The 26,707-nt window shown below is 42.6% G+C and overlaps 1 protein-coding gene across 1 annotated transcript in view; it reads right to left on the bottom strand.

Annotated features, from left to right (window-relative positions):
- The window catches only part of ABCA13 (ATP binding cassette subfamily A member 13), a 361,430-nt gene that overhangs the window by 76,948 nt on the left and 257,775 nt on the right, over nucleotides 1-26,707 (bottom strand). The window contains exons 49-55 of the mRNA XM_073239122.1: nucleotides 24,983-25,037; nucleotides 23,467-23,644; nucleotides 21,095-21,210; nucleotides 16,208-16,364; nucleotides 11,904-12,157; nucleotides 9,238-9,430; nucleotides 7,003-7,112 (exon numbers count right to left, since the gene is read on the bottom strand). Of these exons, the coding sequence (XP_073095223.1) occupies nucleotides 7,003-7,112; nucleotides 9,238-9,430; nucleotides 11,904-12,157; nucleotides 16,208-16,364; nucleotides 21,095-21,210; nucleotides 23,467-23,644; nucleotides 24,983-25,037 (1,063 nt within the window). The remainder of the gene's footprint in view (nucleotides 1-7,002; nucleotides 7,113-9,237; nucleotides 9,431-11,903; nucleotides 12,158-16,207; nucleotides 16,365-21,094; nucleotides 21,211-23,466; nucleotides 23,645-24,982; nucleotides 25,038-26,707) is intronic.

The raw sequence follows: 26,707 nt of genomic DNA, 5'->3' as shown, positions 1-26,707 counted from the left end.
TAATTCTGCACATCTCAGTTAAATTAGGATAATATCCCTTTCCCCAGCTTGTTACAATTGTTAGGTGAGATCAAGCATGCGGAGCCCTAACAGAACGCCTGCTGAACACTGGAGGCACCATATGTTAGGACTATTGTTACAGAATTTCTTTTGTCAGGGGCTGCAAACCCAAATGTTTTCAGGATCCAAACAGTCAACCTCAGCATCTGACGGTATCAGTATGGAGGCAATTGGAGAGGTGGAAACTGTGCAAAACAAGGAAGTACATGTTCTGACAAAGTGCAGTCCAATTCCAAAATGTGAACTGAGTTTACCAAGTAAAGATGCCTGTGATTTTCGGCTGCAGTCTGTCAGTCTGTGACCACTATTATTATGCCAAGGAGCTCATGATATCATTAAACCAAATTGTATTGGTTGGTTTTAAAGTTCTTTAGACATATGTTACTCTCAAGTTTGAGGATATGTATTCATAGAAATGAATAAATGAAACAAGAAAACAGCGCTGTTCCTGATAATACAACTTCAAAGGAGAGACAAAATGCACCTTAATATAATGAATCACTGAATCAATGTGTTTCAATTAGTTAGCAGTGAGTTAAGAGATTCATGGACAGAAATATACCAACTCTCTAAGTAGTTAAAAATTCCATTGTGTTCTAATTACCCATTTAATTTCTTGAATACCAATGTGCAATTAACATTACAAATAATCAAGGTTAAAAATATAATTAATGCAAGTGTGATTTAGTTATAATTAAACCAATTACACAGATATGTAGCATAACAAGGGACTTGCAGACCATTATGGGGATGTAAATGCATTCTTCCTTTGGAGAGCAGCTATTTGAAATTCATTTTCCAATTAGCTGACAAATGATGGACTGGAATTATAAAAAAGAGAGTCAGCCTTCCAGGGTGAGGAAATAAACCCTACATTTTTGTTTCCTTTTGAAATTCTGATTCTTTTGCGCCTACATACTTGCAAACAGAGGAGTTGGGGGAACTCTCAATCAACAAAAGCACCTTCTTACTTTCATGACTGCAGGGAAAAATCAACATAATACTAGAGAGGGCTTCAATTCCACATGGCACAATTCCCTTTCTGAATCTTAAAATAAGACATCAACCCAATTCACACATACCTCAAACACTCAACTGATGAATTCTATGTTCTTTCTTGGACATAACTACTTTCAAATATTGACTTTTCATCAACTGACATAGCCTAACAAAGAGTAATTGTGTGGTCTCTGCCTGTAGACAGCCACAGTTACAATGGCAAAGAGCCCATACAGAGAGCATGATTAAACATGTGGAAAGACAAATACACTTTTAAGTCTCCAACCTGCTTCATTTAACTTAGGAAAGGGGGCAGTTCATAAATGAGAAGTCCACACTGTTACCGGACAAGGTGGCTTTTACATGTGATCTCATGAAACCCTCACACAAACATTTGAGCTGTTACCACTCCTAGAATTCCACCAAGGACACTGGGCTGGTGGTCAGCAGGGACAGGCTAGAAGAAGGAGATGTGAAGAGTAAAAGGATAACAGCATGAAATACATTTTGTGATCTACTCTACATCTGTCAGAATGAAGCCAGAAAGCTCCAGCCAAGAGCAAACAAACCCCGGTTTCTCACTTCTGAGGATGATTAAAAACCAGTTCGTTATCTTGAAAATGAGGTAAATGAAAAGGAAAACATTGAGCATATATCTGTCTTTTTTTTGTATTAACTATACTTCTGGTGGTCAAATAAAATGTAGTGGAAACAACTCCTTATAAAAGTATTCCAGCTAGTAAATAAAAACAAAACAATGAGAGCTAGAATATAACTATTTGCAATCTCCAGTGAATTACTGCATCAGCCTAGGCACTGGGATCAGAACCCCTAATGTCAAAAAGAGAGTGAGACTGATACCATGTGCCTCCTGACGAAGGGAGAAATCAACTCTACCTCCTGCCTAGGCATGGCAAAGCCAAGCACTTTAAGGCAATGGTAAAGTCGTTCCATGTTTAAAATGTGAACCTGTGCCTGATAAAGCCTCTGGAGCAGCAACTTGCAAGAAATAGGACAAACCCTGGTTGTGCGATCAGTGAAGCCTGCAGGCTGCTCTCTCTCCAAGTCCAATAGCTCAGGATCAACAGGTAGATTGTGGGCAAAAGACAAACATGGAGAGAGAGACTTGGAAGTCATATCGAGTGCTTACAATGAGCAAGATTAAGCCACAGTGTGTAGGGACACTGTTGGGTGACAAAGCCTTACTGACTCTTTTGGTCAGAAAGGCTGTGGTCAGGATGGGCACGTGGTGGTTTCTGCAGTAGCTGTTGATGTTCCATTAATTGGCCTGAGTCTTGGTTACAAACGTGTTGGCTCATAGTAACACACAAAACTACAATTTAAAAAAAAAATCAGGGTAAGAGTTACCCTTGACAGGAAGAAGTGAGGGCAGCGATTTAGAGGCTACTGGTCTGGTTATTTCTTGAGCTCATACAGATTATAACAGTGTGTTCACTTAGAGAAAACTTACTGAGATGCTCTTTTCTGTATGTAATTTGTACTTCAATAGAAGTTTTTTAGAAGGAATGTTTATAAAATAGTAAACTAAGAAACAAGATTTTGAGTATCTGGAAATGCTCTTCTACATACATTTTTGAAAGACTAAATCAAAATTATATATGTCTTTTAAGGAATAATGACAGCAATGATGCCACTAATTAAATGTATAAGACCAAGGTAGAACTGAACGAAGAAGCATATTTATAGGCTTGATTTACTCATTTGTTTAAAATAAGACTTTAAAAATCACCCAAATTATGAAATTAAAACAACAAAACTAGATGGAGAGAAGCCGGGTAGAGAGGTTAATATTGACAAAATGTAATAAATTGGGAAATGGAAAAACATTTTCACACTGAAGAAATTCAATCTTTCATTTTTTTTAAAATAAAATAGTCAAAATGTCTGAAAAGTATAATCTTACAGAAAAGAATCACAAGCATACAGATACAGGGATAAAGGAAAAGGCCAATTTTAGGATAGTAAAATGTTAGGTTAATAATAGTTATAACTATGATAAAGTAGTTATTTTTTAATTAAGTAAATAGGTTTTTAAAAATACATAAATTGTCAAAATTACAACAAAAGTCAAAAATAAGAATAATTTAATAGTAAGTATAGAAAGCAAAAGTTCTCGACAACAGACTAGTTTTTCTCACAGATCATAAATATAAAATGTTATATAAAGTTTAGCAAGTGAGGAAAGATCAAAACCCACAGCAAAATAAAATGTACTGTAGAAAGGTAAGGAAAGAGCAATAATTTGAATTATGACAGAAGTATATCAAAAGTAGAGGACCTATAAAATACATTCATCTGCATGAATGTTAAAATGATAAATTTAAGATTTTCCTTAAAGAACTTTAAGTAAAATAGCAAAATAATACTATGGCAATGACAATATGTACATAATTTTCAAATCAACACATTTAGTAAAACAGAAATACCACCAGTATAGTGAGTAATAAGATGAACCCACATTTATCATTGTTCTGAGAGGTCTAGAAAAAACAATGAGGGACACTGGAACCAGGCTTTAGCACAGGAAGGAAGGAGACAAATGTTTCATAATGTTTCATGGATTACTGAGAAGAACATTGTTTTCTAGATAGAATACAACTACTGATTAAAATTATATTTTTAAATTAATTAAATGTATTTAATAACTGAAAGGCATACAAGGTTTGTGGAAGATGCAGTATTAAAATGTCAGTTCTTTCCAAATTAATCTAAAATGAAACATAAAATCAATTAAAATCCCAGTGAAAACTGTGGACACAATTCTTTACTTTTTCTTCCTCTACATCCAAAAAATGCTTAATAGATTTTATTTCTTACATTCATTGTTATGTAATTAGTATCTAAAAGAGAAAAAGACACTCAAAAATAAATATTTCTGTGCATCCAAAACAGGAAAATGGAGAAAGAAGAGTTTCAAGCCATGGACTGCTGGGTTCCAGGCTAATTACATGGAGGGGCTGGGAATTTGGCCCTCCAAGGTCAGGGGGCTGTAAGCACTCTTGTACAGATGGAGAGGGACCCAAATGGAGTTGAGTGTGATGCAGTCTACAGCAGAGCCCCACCACTCCTGCAAGGAGGCTGAGAGAAGCTGCCTGGAGCGGAGGGCACTAGGCAGCTGCTCAGGGCCAGGGCTGAGCCAGGCAGTGAGTGGAACTGAGATATCTGCCATGTAGCTGCAGGATGGGAGCCCACAGCTCTCAACATAAGACCTGGCTCTGAACTGCAGAGTTAGGGGTAATAGCAGAAAGGACCACAGAAATGACAGGTGACATATAGAAAAAGAAGAGTAAATGTCGCAACATATAAACAAACTCACCTGTGAGGCCAGCTAGCAAAAGCACAAGCCACGAGAACATTTAACAAGCAGAAATTTCAAAATATAAGCAACTAAGAGATGAATGAACTCCTGATAAAGACAAATTAATCTAGTTGAGTGAATCTAAAAGGTTATGCCAAGACTCTATAAGGAAAATGACAAAATACAATTAAATGGTATTTTTTAAATGGTCTGAATAAATGTCTACATACACCATAGTCAAGGAATAAGGCAGACAGAATATCATAAATATGTCAAATCTCTTCAAACTATAGTATAAATATGGTGCAATTCCAGCCAAAATTCAAATATGGTGAATTTTTTAATACAGGTTGGTAAAGTAATCCTAAAAGTTATACACACTAAACGTCCTGAATTAGTCCAAACAAATCTGAAAACAAAGGACTGGGAAGAAAGAGGCAGCATGAACTCCTGGGAGGCATGGAGGAGCAGAAGGCAGGCAGAGTCTCATCCTCGAACATGGTCTACAGTGGGAGGGCTGCCAGCTGATGCACTAAAGATACTTTGTTGAGAAAATGGCATTAGGCAAAGGGAACTCTGGACAGAAAAGAAAGCAAATTGATTTCTACTGCACAATATATATAAACTCCATAGAAGACAAATACATGGATGTAAAAGTCTTGAAAAGAAAATCTGGAGAATAACTAGCTTTATGACCTGAGAAAAAGAATTTCTTAAGATTCAAAAGGCTAGAAATAAGAAAGAGAAGAAATGCTAAATTGACTCCTTCAAAGCTGGGAACTTCTATGCACACAAAATTTAAAACAAAGCTCAAATACAAGGTATCTCTGAAAGATAACACTTAAAATATTTAAACATGCAAAAGATTGGTTCCAGAGGCAAGTTTACTCTTGGGGCAAAGTGACAGTAAAAATCACTGCATGGGAAAACACTCAAGTTCATGAGTAATTAAGGAATGCATATGAACAATGAGATTTCATGCCCTCTAGACTTGCAAAAAATTAAGACTTTTAAGAATTATATCGAATTATGAAATGCTCATGGGATAAGTATAAATGAAGTATATACAATGATCTTTATATTCTTTTCTGACTTTAAGACACATCTTTCCACACAAACACCACAGTTAATCACCCACACTTATACACACTCAGAAAATAGATAAGAAGTAAATACATATACAAACAGAGATATATGCATGTTTAAATTAGACTAGTAGGAAACATGTTAATATTAACACTGCATTTTAGGACTTTGGGAAAAATTTTTGTCCTCCTAGTGCCTGGTACATGATAGATGGACAGTAAGCATGTGTTGACACAATTAGTTAATGAGTAGGTGACTGATATTTTTGAACAACTTTTTTTGACTGACTATATTTGAACTCTCAATTAAACTATTTCCAAGTCTATTTTGGAATGAGTCTACGATCCCCAGTAGACAAACGATGACCTCAAATATGGTACTGAAACAGTGGTAGCTATTTATAATATTGACCTTCACTGAATATACAGCAAGGCACATGGTTTTCCTTATATAAGTTCAACAACAGACATCTGAAATCTATTATCAAGTTACAGTGAATGTGCTGCTGAGGGGTGGAGGGGAAAGACATATTTTTTTCTTTTTGGGGGGCCCCTAGAAAGATGCCAGGGGCCACAGTACTGAAAAGAAGAAGTGTGGGTACAGAATGGGATATGGATGCATCCATGTTAAGACACACATGATGGCATGTGGCTAGAAAACAGCTGTAAAATTAAAGGTGGAAGAGTTGAGAGTATGTAAGTGAGGCAAATTTACTCTTGGGGTAATGTGAGAGCAAGAATCAAGCAGCCAATCCAGCATCCGGAGTGTTTTAGAACAAGGAATCTCTTCTTTGTAGGAGAGGAAAAATACCACCATTCCCTGTCCTGGTCAGAGCAGGAGAGGAAAAAAATTGGATGGCCAGCAGATGCCTGCACACATGTTGGCATCCCCCACCCTGGAGGACATGTCCCCATGCAGCACTGTCATTTAGAAGGGATTCCAGGACATGTCATGCACACCCTGAGAGGCCAAGGTAGTAGTGACATGCAGGAATAAAGCTGTGAATGTGGGGTCACCTACAGGGCCCAGATGGCCTGGGGTGGCCTCTGGAGTGCAGGACACCTTCCACCTTCCATTCTATTTAGATCAAAAGGAATAAATGTTTCCCCTATGCCTCCAAATGCCACTCTGGTTTTTAATATGTACAATCTTCCCAGACCAAAGTTATCTGTACAAAAGAAGAAAGCCACCCAGCCCCTCTAGCCACTCCCATGGCAGAGGAGGAGGCATTTAAAGCAGAAAGAGCCAGCCCCTAGCCACCAGGCCACCAGCAGCCTGACACCTCCCACCCCACTGGTGCCTCCAGAAGGGGTCAGCATTTGCCAACACCTCCTTGACCCTCTGGCCAGAAATACGGAGTTTTTTCCTTCACATTTGGAGGGGTCTTTTCCTTTTTGAGGAGTGGGAGCTGGAAGGTGAATTTGGAGGACAATGACTCAAGACTCAGATGCTAGTTCGCAGGACCGAGGGGATGCAGCAGTTCTCTGGGCTTGATTATCAGCTCTATAGGCAGCCATAGTGAGTAAGTCTGGATTTACCCTGTGGGAGTCCTGAGGATGGCATGTCCAGAGGTGGGAGGGATGTCCCCAGCCAGCATCTGGAAGGTGGTGCTCTTCCCAGCTCCGTTCACCCCTAGCAGCCCAAAGCACTGGGAGGAGAGAAGAGGGAGACAGCACAATCAAAATCCCCTCAGAGACAGCATTCGCAGCAGCAAGCTGAGTGGCTATTTGTGGTTTGTGATATCTGTGGGCTTTTAAAGGCACACAAACATATAAGGCCCTTTACAGATGACAGCATACTTCCGAAATTATCCCAGCCTTTGAATGGTGTAACATTTCCTGCAGTAACCTGCAGACAGGTCCATTCACATATGGAAAAGCCAGCAGGGTGAGACGGGAACATCAGCTACCACAGGTGATGCTGAGATTTCCTGTCCTGAGTGGGGCCAGCTGTGTCCCTTTGGTGAGTAAGATATTTTTTGGAAACTACATCGTCATAATCACTGTTCTCCCCCGACCTCACCACCCAGTGGCAAGTCCTTTCTCCCTTGACCTCACTGCCCAGTGTAAAGTCATCTGTTTTCTGAGGGCACAAGTTGGATTTCTATCTGCTGACTTAACCTGGCTTCCTGGATCCTTGCCTCTTGGAAAGGTGCCTGCTCTGGACCTGCTGTCACCATGCCCTACCTAACTACCACAAGACCCTGTTTTGTCTCTCTGGATGGCAATTGCTTCCCCGGATTGTTACCTGCTTCAGTGCCCTCTCTCTCCCATCTCACCTGGCTCTCCCTTCCATCTGTAAGGTGGCCCATCCTGTTCCGGGCCTGCCCTGTTTCTGTTCCATGTCACTCCCGTCAGCAGGCCACATGAGAGCTGGCTCTCCCACGGGACAGCACCACCCATTACCCAAACCTTCCGCTCTCCAAGGCTCAGGCTTCAGTTTATATAAGCTCACCTTTTTATAAAGGGTGCCAACACCCACTACCCTCCCACCTTCCACCCTTTCCTGCCCAGCTGCAGCCTCTGGACTGAGAGCTCTAGGGCGACACACTTGTGGGCTTTTATTCTTGCCCTGCCTTGGGACAACACTCAGGCCATAGGGCATTATCCTCCAGTTCCTACCCAATTATTAATCCTAGACAAACAGAGCCATACTTCACCATCTCTGCCTCTGCCACAGACTGTTATAAAGCACTTTACATCTAAGTAATTAAATTGTGATGCTCATAAAATGCCTGGCAAACAGAATCCAAGTGTAAATGGCGTTTTGGATCATTTCAGATACCTGGAGCATATCTCTTAGGAGGCATTCCAAATTTTCTCTTCCCTTTTAGCTTAAACTACCACAGAGAGGTGTTGACAAAAGTAAAGTTGGCTTTTGAAGCAAGGGTAAACAATGGTTCCATAAGATGGCAAAGATTGCATAGCTAGTCTTGAGTTGAATAGCAAACAACAACTATAAAAAACTCTTTCCTTACTGTCCTTTGCAGCCAGAACCAGTGCGTAAGGACATCCTGGATTGACTAAGGTTGGCCTCCTGGCTTCTCTTTGCCTCCCTGTACTCATATCTGAAACGCCTGCTTTCCACTCACAGTAAAGCATAGGCGCCAATCAGATAACAATATAAGCTACTTTGAATTTCTCAGAAGCTTGGAACAATATGAATGCAAAGTACTATCTCATTTTTAACAGTTAATTAAAGGTAATCATTTCCATAACTGATTTCCCTTTATGCAATTAACACAAATCAGGAACAATTTACATGGCTTCTGTTAGTTCTGATTCAACATTTCTACCAGGCCTAATGTCATATCCTTGAAAAAAAAAAAAAACTCCTGCGCTTTGCTTTGGCGTGTGAGCACCCTTTACCTTTCCTGAGTAGCTTTTCACTAGACAGGCCTAATGGCCACTTAAAGGGTACTGAAGTCCAAGTGAGAGTTAGAAATCGTTTTCTTAATTACTTGGATTCATAAAGTATTTACACTCAATGAAAAGTAACCCCATAACTCAAATAATTATTAAAACTCTTCAGTCACGTGAAATTTTTAAGATTACAAAACATAATCAACCCCATCACTCAACTAGCAAAGTTTTCACAAAGAGTCAACAGTCTCTCTATGCAGATTCTACTTCTACTGATTTTGCATAAATTCCTGAAATTTGAAAGCTGCTTTTAGTTCTTCTATCAAATATTCTAAGAATAAGATGAGCAGGTCAACAATCAAAGGGACCCACATTTTCCACGGAAAGGGGTGCAGCTAGAAGCTTCTTTACCTCTCCTCTTCGTATGCCCAAAGTGATATCTTGCACGGCAGGGGTCCTCTTGAAAAAGCCACTGTAAGTTCTGCTGAGGTTGTACAGCACAAGGATATCTCCAGCAGTTCTTCCTTTCAATACCCGTATCTGCTCTTTTTCAACATCTGTGTCCTTAGAAGACGTGACTGTGCCGTAGATGGCAGAGTGACCCCTGGGAAGAAGAAGCCAGCATTAATTCACACCTGGGAAATGGGACTGGAGGAGTCAAGAGAGAGAGAGAGAGAAAAAAAGGTCAGATCTGTCAAAACAGGAGCTGTCATCTTGAGACCCTGCAGTCTCAGCTCTGGTCCAAGCCCCCCGATGCCACCCTCCGGATCACTGATAACCAGCCAGCCAACATCCATTGCCTCATGTGGAGAAATGCAACCTTGAGGTGGATGGACACCCAACTGGACTTACTCTTCAATTTTATGAATGACCAAGGCATGCCAGACTTCTGTGCTAGACGGATAAAGAATTTATCACAAAATTATCGTACAGAAATAATTTTCCTAAACACCTTTAGCAAATAGATCATTTAATAAAGTAGAATATATATATAAGTACCCAAACATTATAGTTACACACATATAATGGATTATACAGCATATATGTTGGACATCATAAAAGAATTATACTGCAAGCAGTTGGCACATTTTGCCCAATGTATTTAACAAGTATTTGCCAGATGAATCCAAGTTTAATGTTCAACATACAACATAGATGATAAGCAAATACAATTAGCTACTCTGTAATATTATTATCCAGTATCATTTTATGCCATTCAAAACAGGAGAAATAAATCAATGGGGATAAAAATAAGGACAGTGTTACCCACAGAGTGGTTATCAATATGCAAGAGGTCACGGGGGCTTCGGAGAAGCTGCTAGTGCTCAGTCTGGGAGAAGGTAACACAGGTCTGGTTAATTTCATTGAGTGTTACACTTTTTTGTTTGACTGCTGTTTTCTGCTTTTCCAGTCAGAGGCGAGTCCTGGACTCCTCAGCCTGGCCTGCCTTCCCGACATCCTTTCTCACTCTAAAAGGAATCAGGCTGCCCTTACTCCTCCTGTTTTCAAGATCCACCACCAAATTGCTCCCCCAGCAGTTCTGGCCCTCTGCTCATCAGAATCTCCCAGGAAACTTTATAAACACCCCCCAATTTCATGCCCAGAGCTTCTGTTTGAACGTCAAGGCATTTCAATGGGTGAATGAAAGTCAGTCAAGGTCACTGTGTTGGCCACCTCACCACAACCCAACACACAGTTCATCCTACTGTGCTTAGAAATGTGGTTCTCAGTCATCTCCCAACCACTAAGCCTCCTCAATGGCACCTGTATTCCAGAGGAAGAATCTAGATGGGCCCAGGGAAGCAGAATGTTCCAGGGACCCAACTCGTGGGGCCTGGCTAGGAATGTAGACCCGTCTAAGCAATTATTAGAGCTGGATCTAAAGAACAGATTAATTTGGTCAGATAGTCATCGTAGCAGTTATCCTTAAGGAAGGGGCAGACAACCTGCATCTAGATTAAATTTCTGTGCTCTGTAACCTTCATGTTGACACAGAACAATAAATATTGACTACTTACTGTAGATAACAAAGACCTTATTCTAAAATATGGTTTAACTTATTTTCTACAAAGTAATACAGAAAGAAGTTTTCTCTTTCAGGAAAAATCTTTTGATGCTATGGGAGAAGGGAGCAGTCTGAAATCGATGAAAGGGGGATTGTGTAAAACATATAAATATAAAAATATATAAATATATATGTATAAATATAAATATATATATATATAAAACAGTTGACCTTTGAACAACACAGGTTTGAACCATGCAGGTCCACTTATACATGTATTTTTTTCAATAAATACAGCAGAGTACTGTAAATACATTTTTCTCTTCCTCATGATTTTCTAAATAACATTTTTTCTCCAGCTTCCTTTATTGTAACAATATAGTATATAATTCACATAACAGATAAAATATTTGCTGATCAATTGCTTATGTTATTGGTAAGGCTTCCGGTCAACAGTAGGTTATTAATAAAGATTTTGTGGAGGCAATAATTATATATGGAATTTTGACTGTGGGAGGGGTCAGTGCCCTTAATCTTCATGTTGTTTAAGGGTCAACTGTATGTAAGATATCTATCTATCGATATATATATATCCCCCTTGTGCTACTGACTTTCATCCTCACCTAACAAAAACAAAAACAAGAACACAGAATTAATAGCAATAGGACTTGGCAAAAGGTAGGTAATTATCAGAACTAACTTTGTGTACCTTCCTGATTCTAGGAGTTAATACCATTTAGCCATAAAAATAAATAATGTTATGGTATCAAGTAAATTCACCCTGGGTACAATCAAAGTTAGAGAGAAATAGAACAATTTCAAGAGGGAAAATTAAATAATAGGAACTACTGTCTCACACACTGGCATCTATCATCTGACAGTTTCCTTCCTAGTGCTGGTGTCTCACACCAATTCCCAAAAAAAGAACCATAAAATCAAAATCTTAACCCATTAGAACTGTATATAACACTGGTCAGACACATTTCTTATCTTGAACCTGCAGGATGGAGTTTTTTTCTCCATCTTTATTAAAAAGCTGGTGCCATTCGAGCGTGAGCCCTGCAGGACCTACCGTGACCCCCACAGAAGGTCCCAGTGCAGCAGGACCCGCAAGAGGAGCAGAACCGTGCCTTGCAAGGCCAGCTGCGTGAAGATCCAGCCCAGGAAGTTCATCTCAAAGGGACTCACGTAAGAATCAATGCCGAGGTTGTGGGTCAGGTCATATTTGATCTGATTATAGCAGAGTTCTATCAGTCCTTGACCCAGGCAGAATTGAGGAAAAATAGTAAAGACCCACTTGAGGACATCATAGATGTGCTGTAAATTCTGTATGGTGAAAGAAAGAGAGCAGAAGTCAAATTAAAAGCTCTTCACAACTCCCACTTCTTGACCGTCCTGCGTTCCAGGCCAGCCACTCTGCAACACTCTCAGACAGCCATCAAACCAAGGGAATTATCCTTAAGCCTTAAGGTCTGATGGTTTTGCTTTGCTAGGTTTCTGACATACTTGGGACCCTTCACCCTTTCTTCCTTCTGATTTTTGCTTTTGAAATGGAAATGTCTATCCCATCACTGTATTTTGGAAGCATGTGTCTTATCTGGTGTCACAGGTCCACAGCTGGGAAGGATGAATCACAGGTTCATTCAGCCTCAAGGTGAACCATACCTCCTGCCTCACCCAAACCTGACTTAGATGAGACTCTGGTTTAGACCCTGGATTTGATACTAGAATGAGTTAAGACCTTGGGAGTTGTTGGAATGGAGTGTATTTTTCATGGAAAATGACATGAATTTAGGGTGGCCAGGGGTGAAATGTTAAGGACTGAAGCTTGTGTCCCCCAACCAATTCCTGTGTTGGAGCCCTAACCCCAGTGTGAAGGTATTAGGGGCTGAGGCCTTAGGGAAGCAGTTAGGGTCAGAAGAGCTCGTGTGGGTGGGGCTCCCATGAACTGAATCTATAGGCAACTTGATCTTGGACTTCCAGCCTCCAGAATGTGAGAAATCAATGTCTGTCATTTAGGCTGCACTATCCGTGGCATTTTGTTACAGCAGCCTGAACTGACGAAGACATATGGGTAACATTAATAACTGTAAGGTGACAAGAGTTTTGTATGAGTGGATGATGCTAGAAGCTGTGACTATAAGCATGTAAATAACATGCAAACTGTCTGGTCCATGCTTAGCATATAATAAATGCTAAATATATATAGTTGTCATTATTAAACATATTAAAATTAAGTGGTATTACAAAGACAAGGATGAGTAAGGGAAGAGGTCTCAATAAATGTACAAGGTAGTGGGAAGTAAACTCAGTTACCAATGAGGAAACGCAGTGTCAAGAGACTGATAAATGTGTGCAAGCCACCTTGTGATAAGGCCAGGACTTGACCTCCATCTTTCTTGTCCAATGCATAAGATCTTTCCGCCAAAGAACACAACCTTTGGAGAAAATTCACTAAAATGTGGGTCCTTAACTGTCAGACTCAGTGTAGCTACTTTAAAGCATTTAACCCCCAAAGATCACACTAACTTCAGCTACCAAACAGAGCTATGGAAATATGATAGAGAATTAGACTCACATTTTAGTCTTTTTCTCCTGAAGTTCAAACTCAGTAATTCATCTAAACAATAATATTTTACAGTGGAGCAAAATCATCATAAAGTATATAATATACAATAGTGTATGTGTTAAATTCATAAATATTAAAGATTAAACTTACAAAAATTACCAATTACATATTTCATACTATGTTTTCCCTTCGAATGCAAATATATAACTTGATTAGTATAAACATAGTCTTAAGTAACGTGATTTGGATCAATAGAAAATTCAATAAAGACTTGTAAGGGCATGTATCGTTACATGATGGTTTACTGTATTTTGCATACAGACACCTGAAAAACATGAATGCTTCACTTAATTTTCCCATGGAGTTCAACCAGTCCTGAAGGGACTTATTAATTCCACTTTTCCTAAAACTGTGTCCCTGGATCAAATAATGTACTATTTGAAAGGATTTTCTCACTAGTTATAAGCTAGAAATCATAAATATTCCAGTTTTCAACTCAGGAACTGGTAATTAAGGAAATGACACAGTAATGATAAGGACTTTATATCTGCCTTTAAAGAATTCACAATGGTCTATTCTGGCAGAAGTAAATTCTTCATAATGCATGAACACTGCGGAAACAATTCCCATCTGTCAGGGGTGTAGCTGCAAATTCATGCAAAAACGATTCGTAAATGTCTGATTTATTTTATCTGGAAATTGAGTAAGTATTCAGAGGAATAAACTACTGAAATTGGGAGTTTTCCCTCCACCTCCATCCCCCTCCCTCCAGCAGGGCATCAATGGGAAAGATGGATGTTTGAGATCTTGAATTACAGCTCAAAATACATTTTCTATAGAAATCAGCTTATAAATAATGTTTTGGTAAAAATGAAAATGCTCATCTTAACATCATAGTTTGCATACACAATGGTTAAGACTAGTTTATTGGCTTTTCAGACTGATCTGAGAATCCAGTCACTTTTCTTGGCTTTTTGTATTGATTCTGTAAAAACATATTGCTCCTTAACTTACAAATGAATGTTTGAAATCACCCATTTTAACGTTGTGCTTCTAAGCAAGCCGAATCAACATAAAGATCAAGGAAAAGACCTTAACAAAGCAACTAAAAGTCTTCTATTATTTAATTACTTCTAACAAATGTCTTAATTAACAATTGAGTTGGACCCATTTTTCTGCAACCAGATAGTTGCCTGTTGATTTCTCTCCAAGTGAGCAATGCTGTTTGTAATCAGAGGGACTGCCTTCCACCAGCCCCAGGGTCAGAAGCTCAGGAATGCAAAGGTGCCTGGCTAGTTCCCCCTTTGGGTCTAGATGATACCCCCCAGTTTCCTTTACTTCTGTGACCCAGGCCCCTGGAGCAGCCCTCCACTTCCCATTTCCCACCATAGAGCTCATCATCCTTGATTGCATTTTCCTTCTCACCTTAGTTCATGCTAAGTTCGTCCCTCACAGCCCATGTCAAATTAGAGACCATATGGTCAAGAGGGACAATGGTCACTGCCTCAGCCAACTTCACCTTCCTCCTCAAGCTGGAGGCATTAACCATCCTGAAAGTTTTCTATTTAAAGGTTAGACACATTAATACATTAGTGTCAATAATAGATCTGTAAAAAAATCGCCAAAATCGGTTGTTTTCATTCATTAAATGAATAATGAATGTTTGTGTACTTCACTGTTTCTATAGCAACAGGAAGCAGAACAACAGAAAACAATATTAGTCATCACTGGGGAGTTTTCGAGGTCCCTACAAGTCCTGCGAGGAGAAAGTGAGCCTGTCCTCATGAGGCAAGCATGTGTCCCTGACTCATTTGAGTAGAAACTTGTAGCACATCTCCGTAACTGGGAGAGTGGGACCTTTTCCAGATGAATTTCTCAACCTATGAGTCCAACAAACACCTGGGATGACTGAGGAATTGGAGTCCATGCAGACAGCAGGGATTCGGGAGGGAACTGTGTGGTCAGAGAGAAGAGCAGACAGCAGGAACGAAAAGGACTGTAGTCAGGTCAGCATGTCCTCGTTGCAAACTCTGAGGTCTATTATCCAGGTGGCACAGGGGAGGCTGAAGGAGGGCTATGGCGGACAAGACCCAGGTGGGCTTCAGTGGGAGGATATAGGTGGAAGAAGCATGGTGGAAACAGTGGGTGTGCTGGCAGAACTGGATTCAGCTGTACTGAGACACCTGTTGGGCATGATACCCAGAGAGTGACTTGCTAATGTGCAAAGCCTGTTGGAGAGAGGCACCTCCTTATCCTCTCATGGGAAAAAGGCTTCTAAACCATGGAGCCCTCTCTCAGGCTTCTCTTTGCTCCAACACTCTGACCGTAGAAAAACAAAATAGGAAAGAGGGGAGAATCACCCAGATATTCCAGACCTGCTGTGGTGTGGCACTGCAGTGAGCCACCGCAGCCAATCCTACCCGGCAGCATCTGACCCCAAAGAGAGGAATGTCTGACCCTCACTCCTGCAACACTGTGCAGACACATCTCGTACATGTGTTCACTGTTCCAACCACTATCAGGAACTCATCAACACACAGGGATGGGGCAGTGAACCACCTCGTGGGTCTGTCCTTGCTAATGGAGAAGCAGAAACTGAGCATCTTTTGTTGGTTGGTGCCAGCCCTAAGCATGGCTCTTAAAACAGCACAGATGATTTTGTTAATTAGAGTCAACGTCTCTTTGTTAAAGACAGTGGCTACTAGCACATAATCATTTAATTCCAGTTGGAAAAGCAACAGTGTGGCATGAGCCAACATTTCCCCCTCACTAGCGCCCTGGGAGAGGCGATGGTAAAGCTCACCAACCTGAGCTTTGGAGATGATGGCCAGCAGCCGGGGCATGATGGTCATCAGCATGGTGCAGAGGCCAAAGATGAAGTTCAAGGAGATGTAGGAGATGAAAGCTACGTCCGAACTGGAAAAGATTCTGGATAGCAGGTACATCCACGGAAGAGTTGCATAACTGGAAAACAAAGTGAAAACCATGTCTATTTTCCTGTAACACTCACTGCTGAGGTTTTATTGGCCTGGTCATTGTTTCGCAGTTAGTGATCAGAAATGCACCTGACTTAACAAATCCCACAGAATTTTCTGAAGACAAAGCCCATGTTCTGGGGCCTCAGAGACACTGCAATATAATGGCAAGAGCACTGGATGGGGCTAAAACCTGGATCACATGTGGGCCTCATCTCGCAGTTCCATGATCTGCAAGAAGTCAGCCAAGGCCTCCATTGCCTCCTCCCCCAAAGGGGCATGCCTGCCTCATCAGTAAATCAGGAACGATACCTATTGTTGAAGTGAGACTTAAAATCTGTCAAGAATGGGAAGCTGCAGAGCCATGCATTAAAAGAAGATGTGAGCAGAAAGCTCTCTTTGCAGTGCCCACTCCAGGCTGGGCACCATGCAGTGGGCTTCCATCATGTTCCATGACCTGCCCCACTGTCGGCAACCTGGAGGGCCCTGCTGCAGTCCAGTTCACAGACAGGGCAAACTGGTTGATTAGGTTAATACCTCTGAAGGCTGAATAGCTGGGAAGCAGGTAAAGCCAGAGGTGGGATTCATTTCTGTGTAGTCCCAAAGCTGGGGAATATGGGGTATGATCTTAGAAGAAGCCCTGCAAGTTTCAGACAACATCAAGACCTAAGAAAACACTCACATGTCCCTAAAATGAAAACATCTCTCTCTCCTTTCTTTCTTCATATCCTCGGGGCAGATTTCACGAATAGCAGTAGACCTCAGCTTCTTTGTGTCACAAGACCACTGTGCTACATGAAAGGACACTGGTACTTCAATGACAGTGCCATATCTCAGCAGAGTCACTCTTAAATGACAGTCTTTCTCATACGGCCCCACACTTTCTGCACACTCCAGGTAAATTTGCCACTGTTTGCTTAGAGTGATTTAGTGCTTCAGCCAAAATCCTTCAGTGCTTTCTAAATGGCTGGGTTTGCTGTGTTAACTAGCTATGAGAAGTATGAGGCTTCGAAATGATGGGTGGCCAGGCCCTGCAAGCAGGCTCTTATTTTAGCATAGGTCCTTTTCTGTATGATATCAGAATGTGCCCCTGGGTCAAAGCATACTCCTCATATTTCAGAAAATAAAATACATATGTAATATCAAACATAGAATCACACAGTGTTGCAGAAACTTCTCCCAACAACAATCTGCCTCATGATTTGGGCATGAGGAAAATTATTTTGGTTTTAAATAAAACAGCTGTACCAAACCAAATTATCATTAAATAATTAAATTAATTACCAAAGAGGTAGGCCATGGCTTCTTGGTGCTTTAAATTGCCAACAGGACTGCCTGACTTCAGAAAGGAATCAAATGCCCCACCCACTGCTCTCTCTCCTTCACTTGCCCCCCTGGGGCATAAATCAAGTGCTACCCTCCCTCCCACGGCTGCCTGGACAAGGAAATGAAACCGTGATGTTCAAAGTATTCTTTATAACTGAAATAAAAATAAGCATTACTAGCAATTTACAAGTCAAATTTTGGGGCAGCCATAATCGCTGTAAAATTCCTTCTTAGAGTGAACCAACAGTTGCTGAAAACTACTGATCCAAGCTGTATAATCTGCACCAACACATGCGAAGTTGCTTTTCTTTCCCATGTGGTGCCCTTTCCAGCTGAAGAGATCTAAGTTGGTCCCCTAATCCTCCTCTACAGAAGGACGGGTCGTTCCCAGTTCCCTGTATGACATGGTGTCCAGCCAACTCTCTGTGTTAAGTTTTGCAGTGTGGGAGTGAGGGGTGTGTTGGGTAGCGGCCCCTAACAGGGCATCTGGTGTGGTTGGCCTGGCACAAAACACAGTGAAAGTATCACTCCTTGGATCAGGAGCCAGGCACGTGGGGGCCTCCCTCTCCCGCTCAGATGCAGGGATGCCCCCATCTGGACCAGAGGGACAGATCAATACCATCAGCCTCAGCTCCAGTGGAGACTGCTCAGAATCGGTACTGTGTCACTCATTACATAAGGTTTCTGTGCTGGGCTATGGCATTTAAATATTTGGCAAGCAGATCAAAGCATCATTTAAGCAAAAAGGAAGCAACAACCAAGACACAGACTTGAACGATGCTGCTGGAGGCCCTATTGCCACATTAATGAACAATCTGAGTGCACTTTCCAGGCAGCTGTGCTTCCACTGCATTATTTTTACTACATGTTTATTAGCTACCTTTCAAATATGTGGTTCAAATCAATATACTGGCAGCTCCAGTCTCCTTATTTTTTTTTAAGAAAAATATTTAAATGGCTTGAAGAGCATAATTTATTTTTTAGTGAAACCTATGGTGGCTTTTAACAATCTCCACTTTTATTAAAACATAATACCATTTTAATGATTTTAGAACTGTGAGGTATTGGCACACTGTTCACAATTATTCTAGAATTTATGGAGTTTTCCTCCATTGGAGGACAGGCTCCTCTCATATGTGGCATGAATCCCTAGGACGTGGAGCAGGACTCTGTGACCCCTGCCTCACCATCCGTCAGCACTAAGTAGCACCAATTATGTACCAAACATGGTCTTAAGGTTTCTATTTTCTATATGAGCCAGTTTCTCTTTCTTTTCTGACATTTTCATATGTTCCTTTCCTTGTTGATACTAATTCTGCCTCCTTTCCAGCTTAAATATCAAATTTTCCTTCCCTGAGACAGAAAAAAAAAAGAAAATTGTTCCTGGGCTATTTTTCTGTTAGCTCTTGAGATCCTGTTCACTTATCTGATCCTGAGTTTCTTCAGATTCCAAACTGCTAGCCAGCCTGTTTAATGCCTGACTGTATTCTCAGATTTCAGCTCCTTCTGGAATTTGGCCTTCTTCACATGGTTTCCAGGCTCCCGCCCTCCAGGTCCTCATGGGACAAGAGGGGTGAGCCATGCTCTTTTCCACCAGGGTGCATGAAAACGGGGCATGCTGGGAGGGCCCCACGCAGCTTATAGCATCCCCAGTTCAGAGCCATGTGCGGGATGGGGCTCCGAGGTGGGAAGAGCTACTGACTGACTCTGAACTGGCCCCAGGACCCTCAGCTGTGATGCCATATTCATCATCGTCAGCCTTGGGCTCTTCTTCACTGGAATTATCCCAACCACAACACGGCCTGGGTTATGTTTTCAGATCTTCTCGGTCTCTCTAACCTATGAATTCTTCACCTGAGCTGGGTCACCTTTGTTGTCCTGTGAATGTACCCAGGAGATCTGTGAATCTCCCGAAATTCTTTGACAAATGTCACGCATGTAAAGAGAATTCATAGCTTCATCCTGACACTTCAAGGGGCTTACAGACAAAACAAGGCTAATGAAAACTCCTAAAAACATATTTCTTAGAAGTTTCTAGCTACTTTATTTTGTCTAAGTCTTACGTTACTTTCAACTTAATGAAATCTGCTCTCCTAAAGTTCAAAGATAATTTATAGAAAAGTCTATGTATCATGCTACAGAGCCATGACACCCTTTATCCATTCAACTGGATCAGTAAACCAAAATCAAACCATTTCCATATAACTAGAAATCCACATATATAGATCTTTATATCTGGGAACATAAATTTCCAAGTGAGTATAATGAATATGTGTCCACCATAAGCATTTTTTATAGCTGAAAACATAATATCCTCCAGATACTAAAATAATTCTACTAGTAAAGATATGGCTAAAATGAATATAATGGGAACTTTTGCCAGTTATTGTATGTGAAGTTTATATGAACTACCTAATTTAATCTTCACAGCAATAGGATTAAAGTTCTACATGGAAGAACCTGAGAGGCTTAGAAAGAGTAATTAATATTTTCAAGGCCACAGAGTTCATGAGTGGTGACATCAATATTCCCAACAAGGTCTGTCTGTCTATCCTGTCTCTCTGTCTAGTCATCTATATATCTAGATATCTAATAATGATATACACTTATTTAATTAATATAATGAGATATTTTGAGTCACTGATAGAACTGGAATCTATATTGAAATCACTTGTGATCTTTGTTTTAAATAAAGCAGAATGCTTGTTTAAAAAATTATTAGCCTTAATTATAATCATTAGCATATGCTGGTTACTCTCCCTAATATTAGCAGGCATCTCTAAGACACTAGCCTGGGTCAACATATGCCCAATGTGTAAGAACACAGATAATTATATGGTATAACCTGGATACCAAATAGGTGTGATTGTGGGACTACTAGCAATGATCCTGATTAGTGTGTATAAGTGAGATATCTGTAAAATGACTTTCCTGCTTTTGCTATTTTTGCTTGAGAAAAATGATGTAAGTTAGACAAAACACTTTCAAATGACTAATATAACAAGAGAAGGAAAATATGCCAGACATGGGGTTTCATGATAGAATGTCCTCCAAGGCAATTTCAGAGCTAACTGGGTTATGCATTTGAGCTCCAGATTTATGCTACAGTGAGAAGAACAGAGAATCTATTTGCGATGCACAGGGCTGCCAACAGCGGGAAGGCCTGAGACAGGCCAGTGCCTTCCCCACCACGGCCGTGTCAGCCCACCCCTCCTCTGCGGGCTGGCCATCACCTGGTTCCAGCTTGTTTGTTCAGGGTCCCCTCATAGAAGCAACATAATTGCTTGGAAAGAGAGAAAATCATGAAGCCAACAGCAGGTTCAAAGCCATCCCGGGGGGTTTCTCCTTCAGAAAACAAACCGTAATTCTGCAGCAGTGCTTCTGATCACATACCCAAAAAGTGCCAGCAGGAGGGCCACGGCTGCCAAGTTCTCGCGGAAAGTAAAAGCTGTTAGCTGGAAGGCAACGATGACGGCAACACACAGGCCAACGGCAACCAGGTAGAACAGCTGGAAACATAAAGAAAAGGGGCACCGGCTGTATCAGATGGCCTGATGATCCCTGTCGCCTTATCCCCAGGTTTTCACAAGTTCTATACCAAGATGTTTCCTATTTTGTTTTCTATTTTGCACCATCGTAAGTTTGTGGCGGTGGAATTAGCCCCAGAGAGTCACAGTTTGGGGCTGTCTGGTGTCCCCCAGATTTATGGGCTGAAGCCCTAGAATGCAGAATGGAACCATATTTGGAGATGAGGCCTTAAAAATGTGATTAGGGTAGAATGAGGTCACATGGCTGGGCCCTGATCCTATGTGATTGGCGTCCTTGTAAGAAGAGGAGATGAGGACACAGACACACAGAGGGACGGCCACGTGAGGACACAGGAGACAGTGTCTACACGCCCAGGAGAGGTCTCCCAGGGACCTGCTCTGCCACACCAAGACCCCGAAGTCCAGCCCCAGGACGGGGAGGGACCAGTGTCTGTGGCTTTAGCTTCCCAGCTGCCTCAATTTGCTACAGCCACCCTAGTAAACAAATACAGCCCCTACACCAGTCTCCCTGAGGGAGGGTCTCAGAAGCCCGACAGCATCCATGCAGCGTGACTCCTTCCCCTGCCGAGAAGCAAGGGCAGGCTGCTCCCTGGCTCATGCACCCGTCCTGGCAGCTGGCAGGACGTCCCTCAGAGCCCTCCTGACTTAAAGCCACCTCCCATCCCATTGCCCCCTTCATTCTCTCAGTGAATCTAGTCACCAGCTGTACCCTGTATATTTATTCACTCGTGTGATTTCTGCTCCTCTCATAGGAACACGAGCTCATGTGGAGAGAAAATGTTTCTGCATTGTTCAAGGTTTATTCCCAGCACCTCGGACACACTCTGACCCAGAGCAGACCCTCAAAAGTACCTGTTAAATGAGCAATTGGATTGAACAGATGAAGGTGAGAAATAGTCAACCAAGAACATTAAATCCTAAGGCAAACATCACAGGGTATGAGGACCACAGTAGGGGCAGGGATAGGGGTGATAAGCGAGGGTTGCAGAAACAAGGGGACTCTGGGCTTGGAGGCTGTGGCCTCCTGGTGTCCTGCAAACCCGGCCCTCCCCTCATGTGCTCATTAGCTCAGGTGCATTTTCTTGGGAAGGCTGGTGGCTGCACATGAGACCCAGAGGTGTGGCGGCCAGCAGCCAACAGCATGCAGCACTGGGAACACAGCGGAACCAGGACCCAGAAACCAGACCGCAATAGTGGTTCTGCGCTAAACAGACCTCAGTCCTGGATCTTGGACGAGTCATTTCCTCTCCCTGCTTCACAAGAGTCCTCAGTAAAGATGAGGAGCTTGAGGACCAGCATTTCTGTCTCAGCTGAGATTCATAAATCACCCTGGGTGCTGACCAAATGCCGATTCCAAGTCCCACTCAGACCCACAGAATAGGATCACACAGCACAGGCCTGGGAACCGTCTGTACCATGTGGGGGCAGTTACTCTCACTGGCCAGGTTTGGAGGCGCCCTGGACTGAAAGGTCCCTGTGACTAAAAGGTCACACCACCTACGTGTGAACCATATAAAGTGTACTTTAAAAATCCATGTTATGCATTCAAAGGAAACAAGTCAGCCATATTCTAAGCCAAGTCAAAGAGTAAACAAAACATAAGACCAGTGCGCTAACATACCATTTCATGGGCTGAACTAAGATATTCTGACATATGAGTCATACTTATGAGGAAAAAGGACACCACTTTCTTACAAAAATACTACAATGAAAGCAGGAATTAATACTAATTCCAGTGAAATGTCTTCACCTCTGGGGAACAAATGGCACAGCACTGCTGCCCCCCCGACGACAGTGGTCTGGACTGCCAAGCACAGGAGGGACACGCTGAGACCATTACCGCAGGACGGCAGCTGGCTCTGCTCTAGTTGGTGGTGGCTTTCAGCATGCAGATGACAGACCATTTATGTTGGTTTCATCATCTCACCACCACCCTCCATTGAAAAGAGCATATGAAAGGTGACTATATTCTCATCTTCCTGGTGTGAAGCTGCATCTCTGTGCAGGTCCCTCACGTCTCCAGCGGTGGCTTGCCCATCTTCCACCTTATGAAGCAATCTTACAGGGATGATGGTGACACACAAAGGCGACTTGAGCTGAAATAGCCTTACCAATAAAATGATTCCTTCTCATGGGGGTCATCTGAGGCAGCCAGCCTGCTAACACACACATGCACACACACACGCGCACACACGGGATGTCACTCCCGAGGCTTACCATGTCATACAGGAAGTTAGTGAGCCAGTACGTTCTGTAGCCGAGGCCACTCATGTGCTGCAACCTCTTGGCTCCAGTCACCCTGTCCTTCACCACGGAGCTGCCAATGGACGCAGACAGGATGGAGAAGCCCAGCACGATGCAGAGGGCAACCCCGCACTGACGGATACTCTCCAGGCTATAGACAGAACACAACAGCTCGTGAGAGGCTAGATGAAGGGCGTGGGTCTTCTTTCAGGTGGTGGCCGTGACGAGGATGAGATTGGTGAAGACCATGCATGAGGCCCTCTTGGTGGCAAGGCGCGTGGCTACAGCACGGCTCCCTCGCCAAATCCCCCACTGGCCTTCTGAGGTGCAGACTGCTGTTCTCAGCTCATAGAAGACTGAGCAGTGTGAAGCTGAGGGGCATTCCAGAGTCGGCCTCCCTCAAGTTTACTCTTGACCATTGAGCCCGACTCCCAGTTAAAACAGAAGACATCTGCAGAGTGGCACCTGTGGTGAGCTGTAGGCTTTGCCCATGCCGGGACCACCAGAGGACAGACAGGGGTTTCAGCTGTAGCTCCACACATCACTGGCCCATCTCTGAACTTTGTCTCTCAAAATGTCACAAACCTTCTGTAATTGACTGAGGTGTTTGTAACAACAAACACTGTATACATCCTTGGCCACTTTTTAATTGAAGCACTATGAACATCCTCTTGAGTCAACCACCATCCCCCGTGTAGGGAAGGGCAGCACCCCGGCAGCCTTTCTGGGGGCACACAAACTGGCTCATTGCCAGCTGTCTGCTGTGTCATGCCTTCTTTCCCATCAATGAGCCTACTCTAGGCTCAGAGGCTGCCACAGAAAAACCCCGAAAGTCAGCCTAGGACGTGGGGACAGACCCCACTTAGGCTTCTTGCCACACTGACCACTGAGAACACTGACCAGGTGGAGTTGTGTCCTCCAATCGACCTGGCAGGTCATAGGCAGTATGTAAATGAACTTTATTATGACAAGTTTTAACTAAACGCTTGTCAACTGTATGAGAGAGGACGGAAATGGGAAAAGAAAAAGACAGGCAGAAGCCTCTGAGCTTTCATAAAACAATGGGAACGAGTGCTTGGTTCTGTCCCTCAGGAGAACTGGCTTGTCACCCCCTGTGACCCATCTGTCCCATGAGAAATCCTCACAGAGGCATTGCTATGTTCAGCTATGCAAATTCCATGTTTAAGACTTAATCTGAAAAAGAGTCTGCAAGATGTGGGGTTCTCTGTGTGCAGGGAAGCCACCCCCTCAAGACAATTTCTACTTACTAAGAAGTCATGATGAACTCATGCATTTTAGACTCAGTCAATGCACTTTCCCTCCCTTCAATCATTTCCCTCAGACTTTTCAAAGAAATGTCTGCACCTCACTCCACCAACAGCACAGGCCAGCATCCCTCAGGGAAAATGCACAGGGGGTCTTCAAATCACCTTGAAGGACCCCAAGGCTCTGTTCCATTGGTAGGGCCACCCTCCCACTGGCAACTCACATCTTGTCCTCGTTGAGCAGGGCGCCTCCGTAGGGGTGGCTGTAGAGCGTTATTCCTGGGAAGGACAAAGTAAAAAGTCAGTCTGCAAGGCATGCCCACCCTCCCGGCCTGTAGCATCTCCATTTGCTTCAAGCAAGCATGACCCATTAGCACCCAAGATTGGCAGGTCCCGACATGCATTTCAGTCCATTTGTGCTCAGACTGTTGTATTTGTTGTTGTCAGACATGACCTGTGCATACAGAACATGCACCGTGTGACACATTTTACCGTCTAATCCTGATGAGCGCCCCTGTGGTCTAATACTTTATCCACATTTCCCAGTGGGGAATTAGTGTAATGACAGCAGCCCATATGGAAATTGCAATCAACTAACCAATTCCAAGGATTTTATCATAAAGGCTGTTGGTGACATCACACGGCATGCTGTCCCCACTCCAGGTTCCAGTCCATATCGTATCAGGAATAACTCAATACATGCAGGCATACAACTCGTGCTTCATTTTATCATCAATGGTGACACTGGTCTCACCATGGCTGAAGTTTTCCCTTTTCTGACTGGTGGTTCCAAACGTTTGATGCTAAGGGTGTGGCCCATACGTAGAGGCAGTGACAATGAGCCCAGCATGCTGGCTTCATCTCATGACTGTACCTACATTCTTCTTCTTCTGGCTCACATAATTCAGCCTGTCATCTGTATTCCACATTCTCTTATAAGGGCCTATTACATCTTTGCAAAAACACTGTGGGGTATTAGTAAATGTAAATAAATTAAAAGATATGGAACAGGAACAGACTACAGTGCTCCAAAACACAACACTTTTGCCACCAGGAGATTTGACTTCTACCAGTTTGCCACCTGCTGCCCGCCTCCAGCTCTGCCAGCCTTTTTTATCTGCCATTGTGTGCTCAGCCCCACACTGAAGCAAATGCTCTCTCAGCAAAAATAAGAGTACGAACTCCTAGTTTAGCAAGTGCCTTGTACAGTTTTCAGGAACAATCTCATTGATTATATATTAGTAACGTTCAGATACTCTGTTAAAGATTCCCAATTGCGTGTGAGGAGACCTGCTGTGTGATTTCCCACATCCTGGCCCTGACGTATATACATTTATCCTAGACTGAGTTGTGAGGTCTGAACCGCTTGCCTGTCTGGACACATAACCCTGTCTTTCTCCAATCTGTCTGTCTTTCCTTGAAGCTGACCTCCTCCCCTCCTCACAATATCTGCTGTCCTGCTCTTTCCAGCTGAAGTGCTGGCCCTCAAGCAGCTCTGTACGTGAGGAGCAGCCAGGCTTAACCAGCCCTTCCAGGGGGTTGTACACAGCTAATGGCCTTTCAATGGAGTTTGTGAAGGCAGGGGCTCCTGCCCAAATGGGGCAGGTATCCCGCAGGCTGTGGAGGAGGGGAGCAGGCTGGTGATGCTACATATGCTGCTCTTGGCTGCGGATAATTGAGGACATCTGAGATCAGGAAACAGCCAGAGAGACATGGTGCACTGAGTGAGGGTGTGGGAATTAGGTTACTTTAGGGACACAGGAGAAGCTTGGAATGGCTTAATCTGAGGACACACACACACAACGTAGGTCATGAGGCAGGATGACCATGTCCCAGATGGCTACAGAACTGCCCTGGAGCACAGGACGTAGACACAATCTATAAGGTTTTAGAGGGAGAAGTTGGTCCAAGGAGATAGGTTCAAAAATACAAAAAAAAAAACAAAAACA

This window comes from Manis javanica, chromosome 6, assembly GCF_040802235.1.
Source record: "Manis javanica isolate MJ-LG chromosome 6, MJ_LKY, whole genome shotgun sequence".
NCBI classification, from domain to species: domain Eukaryota; kingdom Metazoa; phylum Chordata; class Mammalia; order Pholidota; family Manidae; genus Manis; species Manis javanica.
Note: the sequence above shows the minus strand (reverse complement) of the source record. Positions and strands in the feature narration are given on the sequence as shown.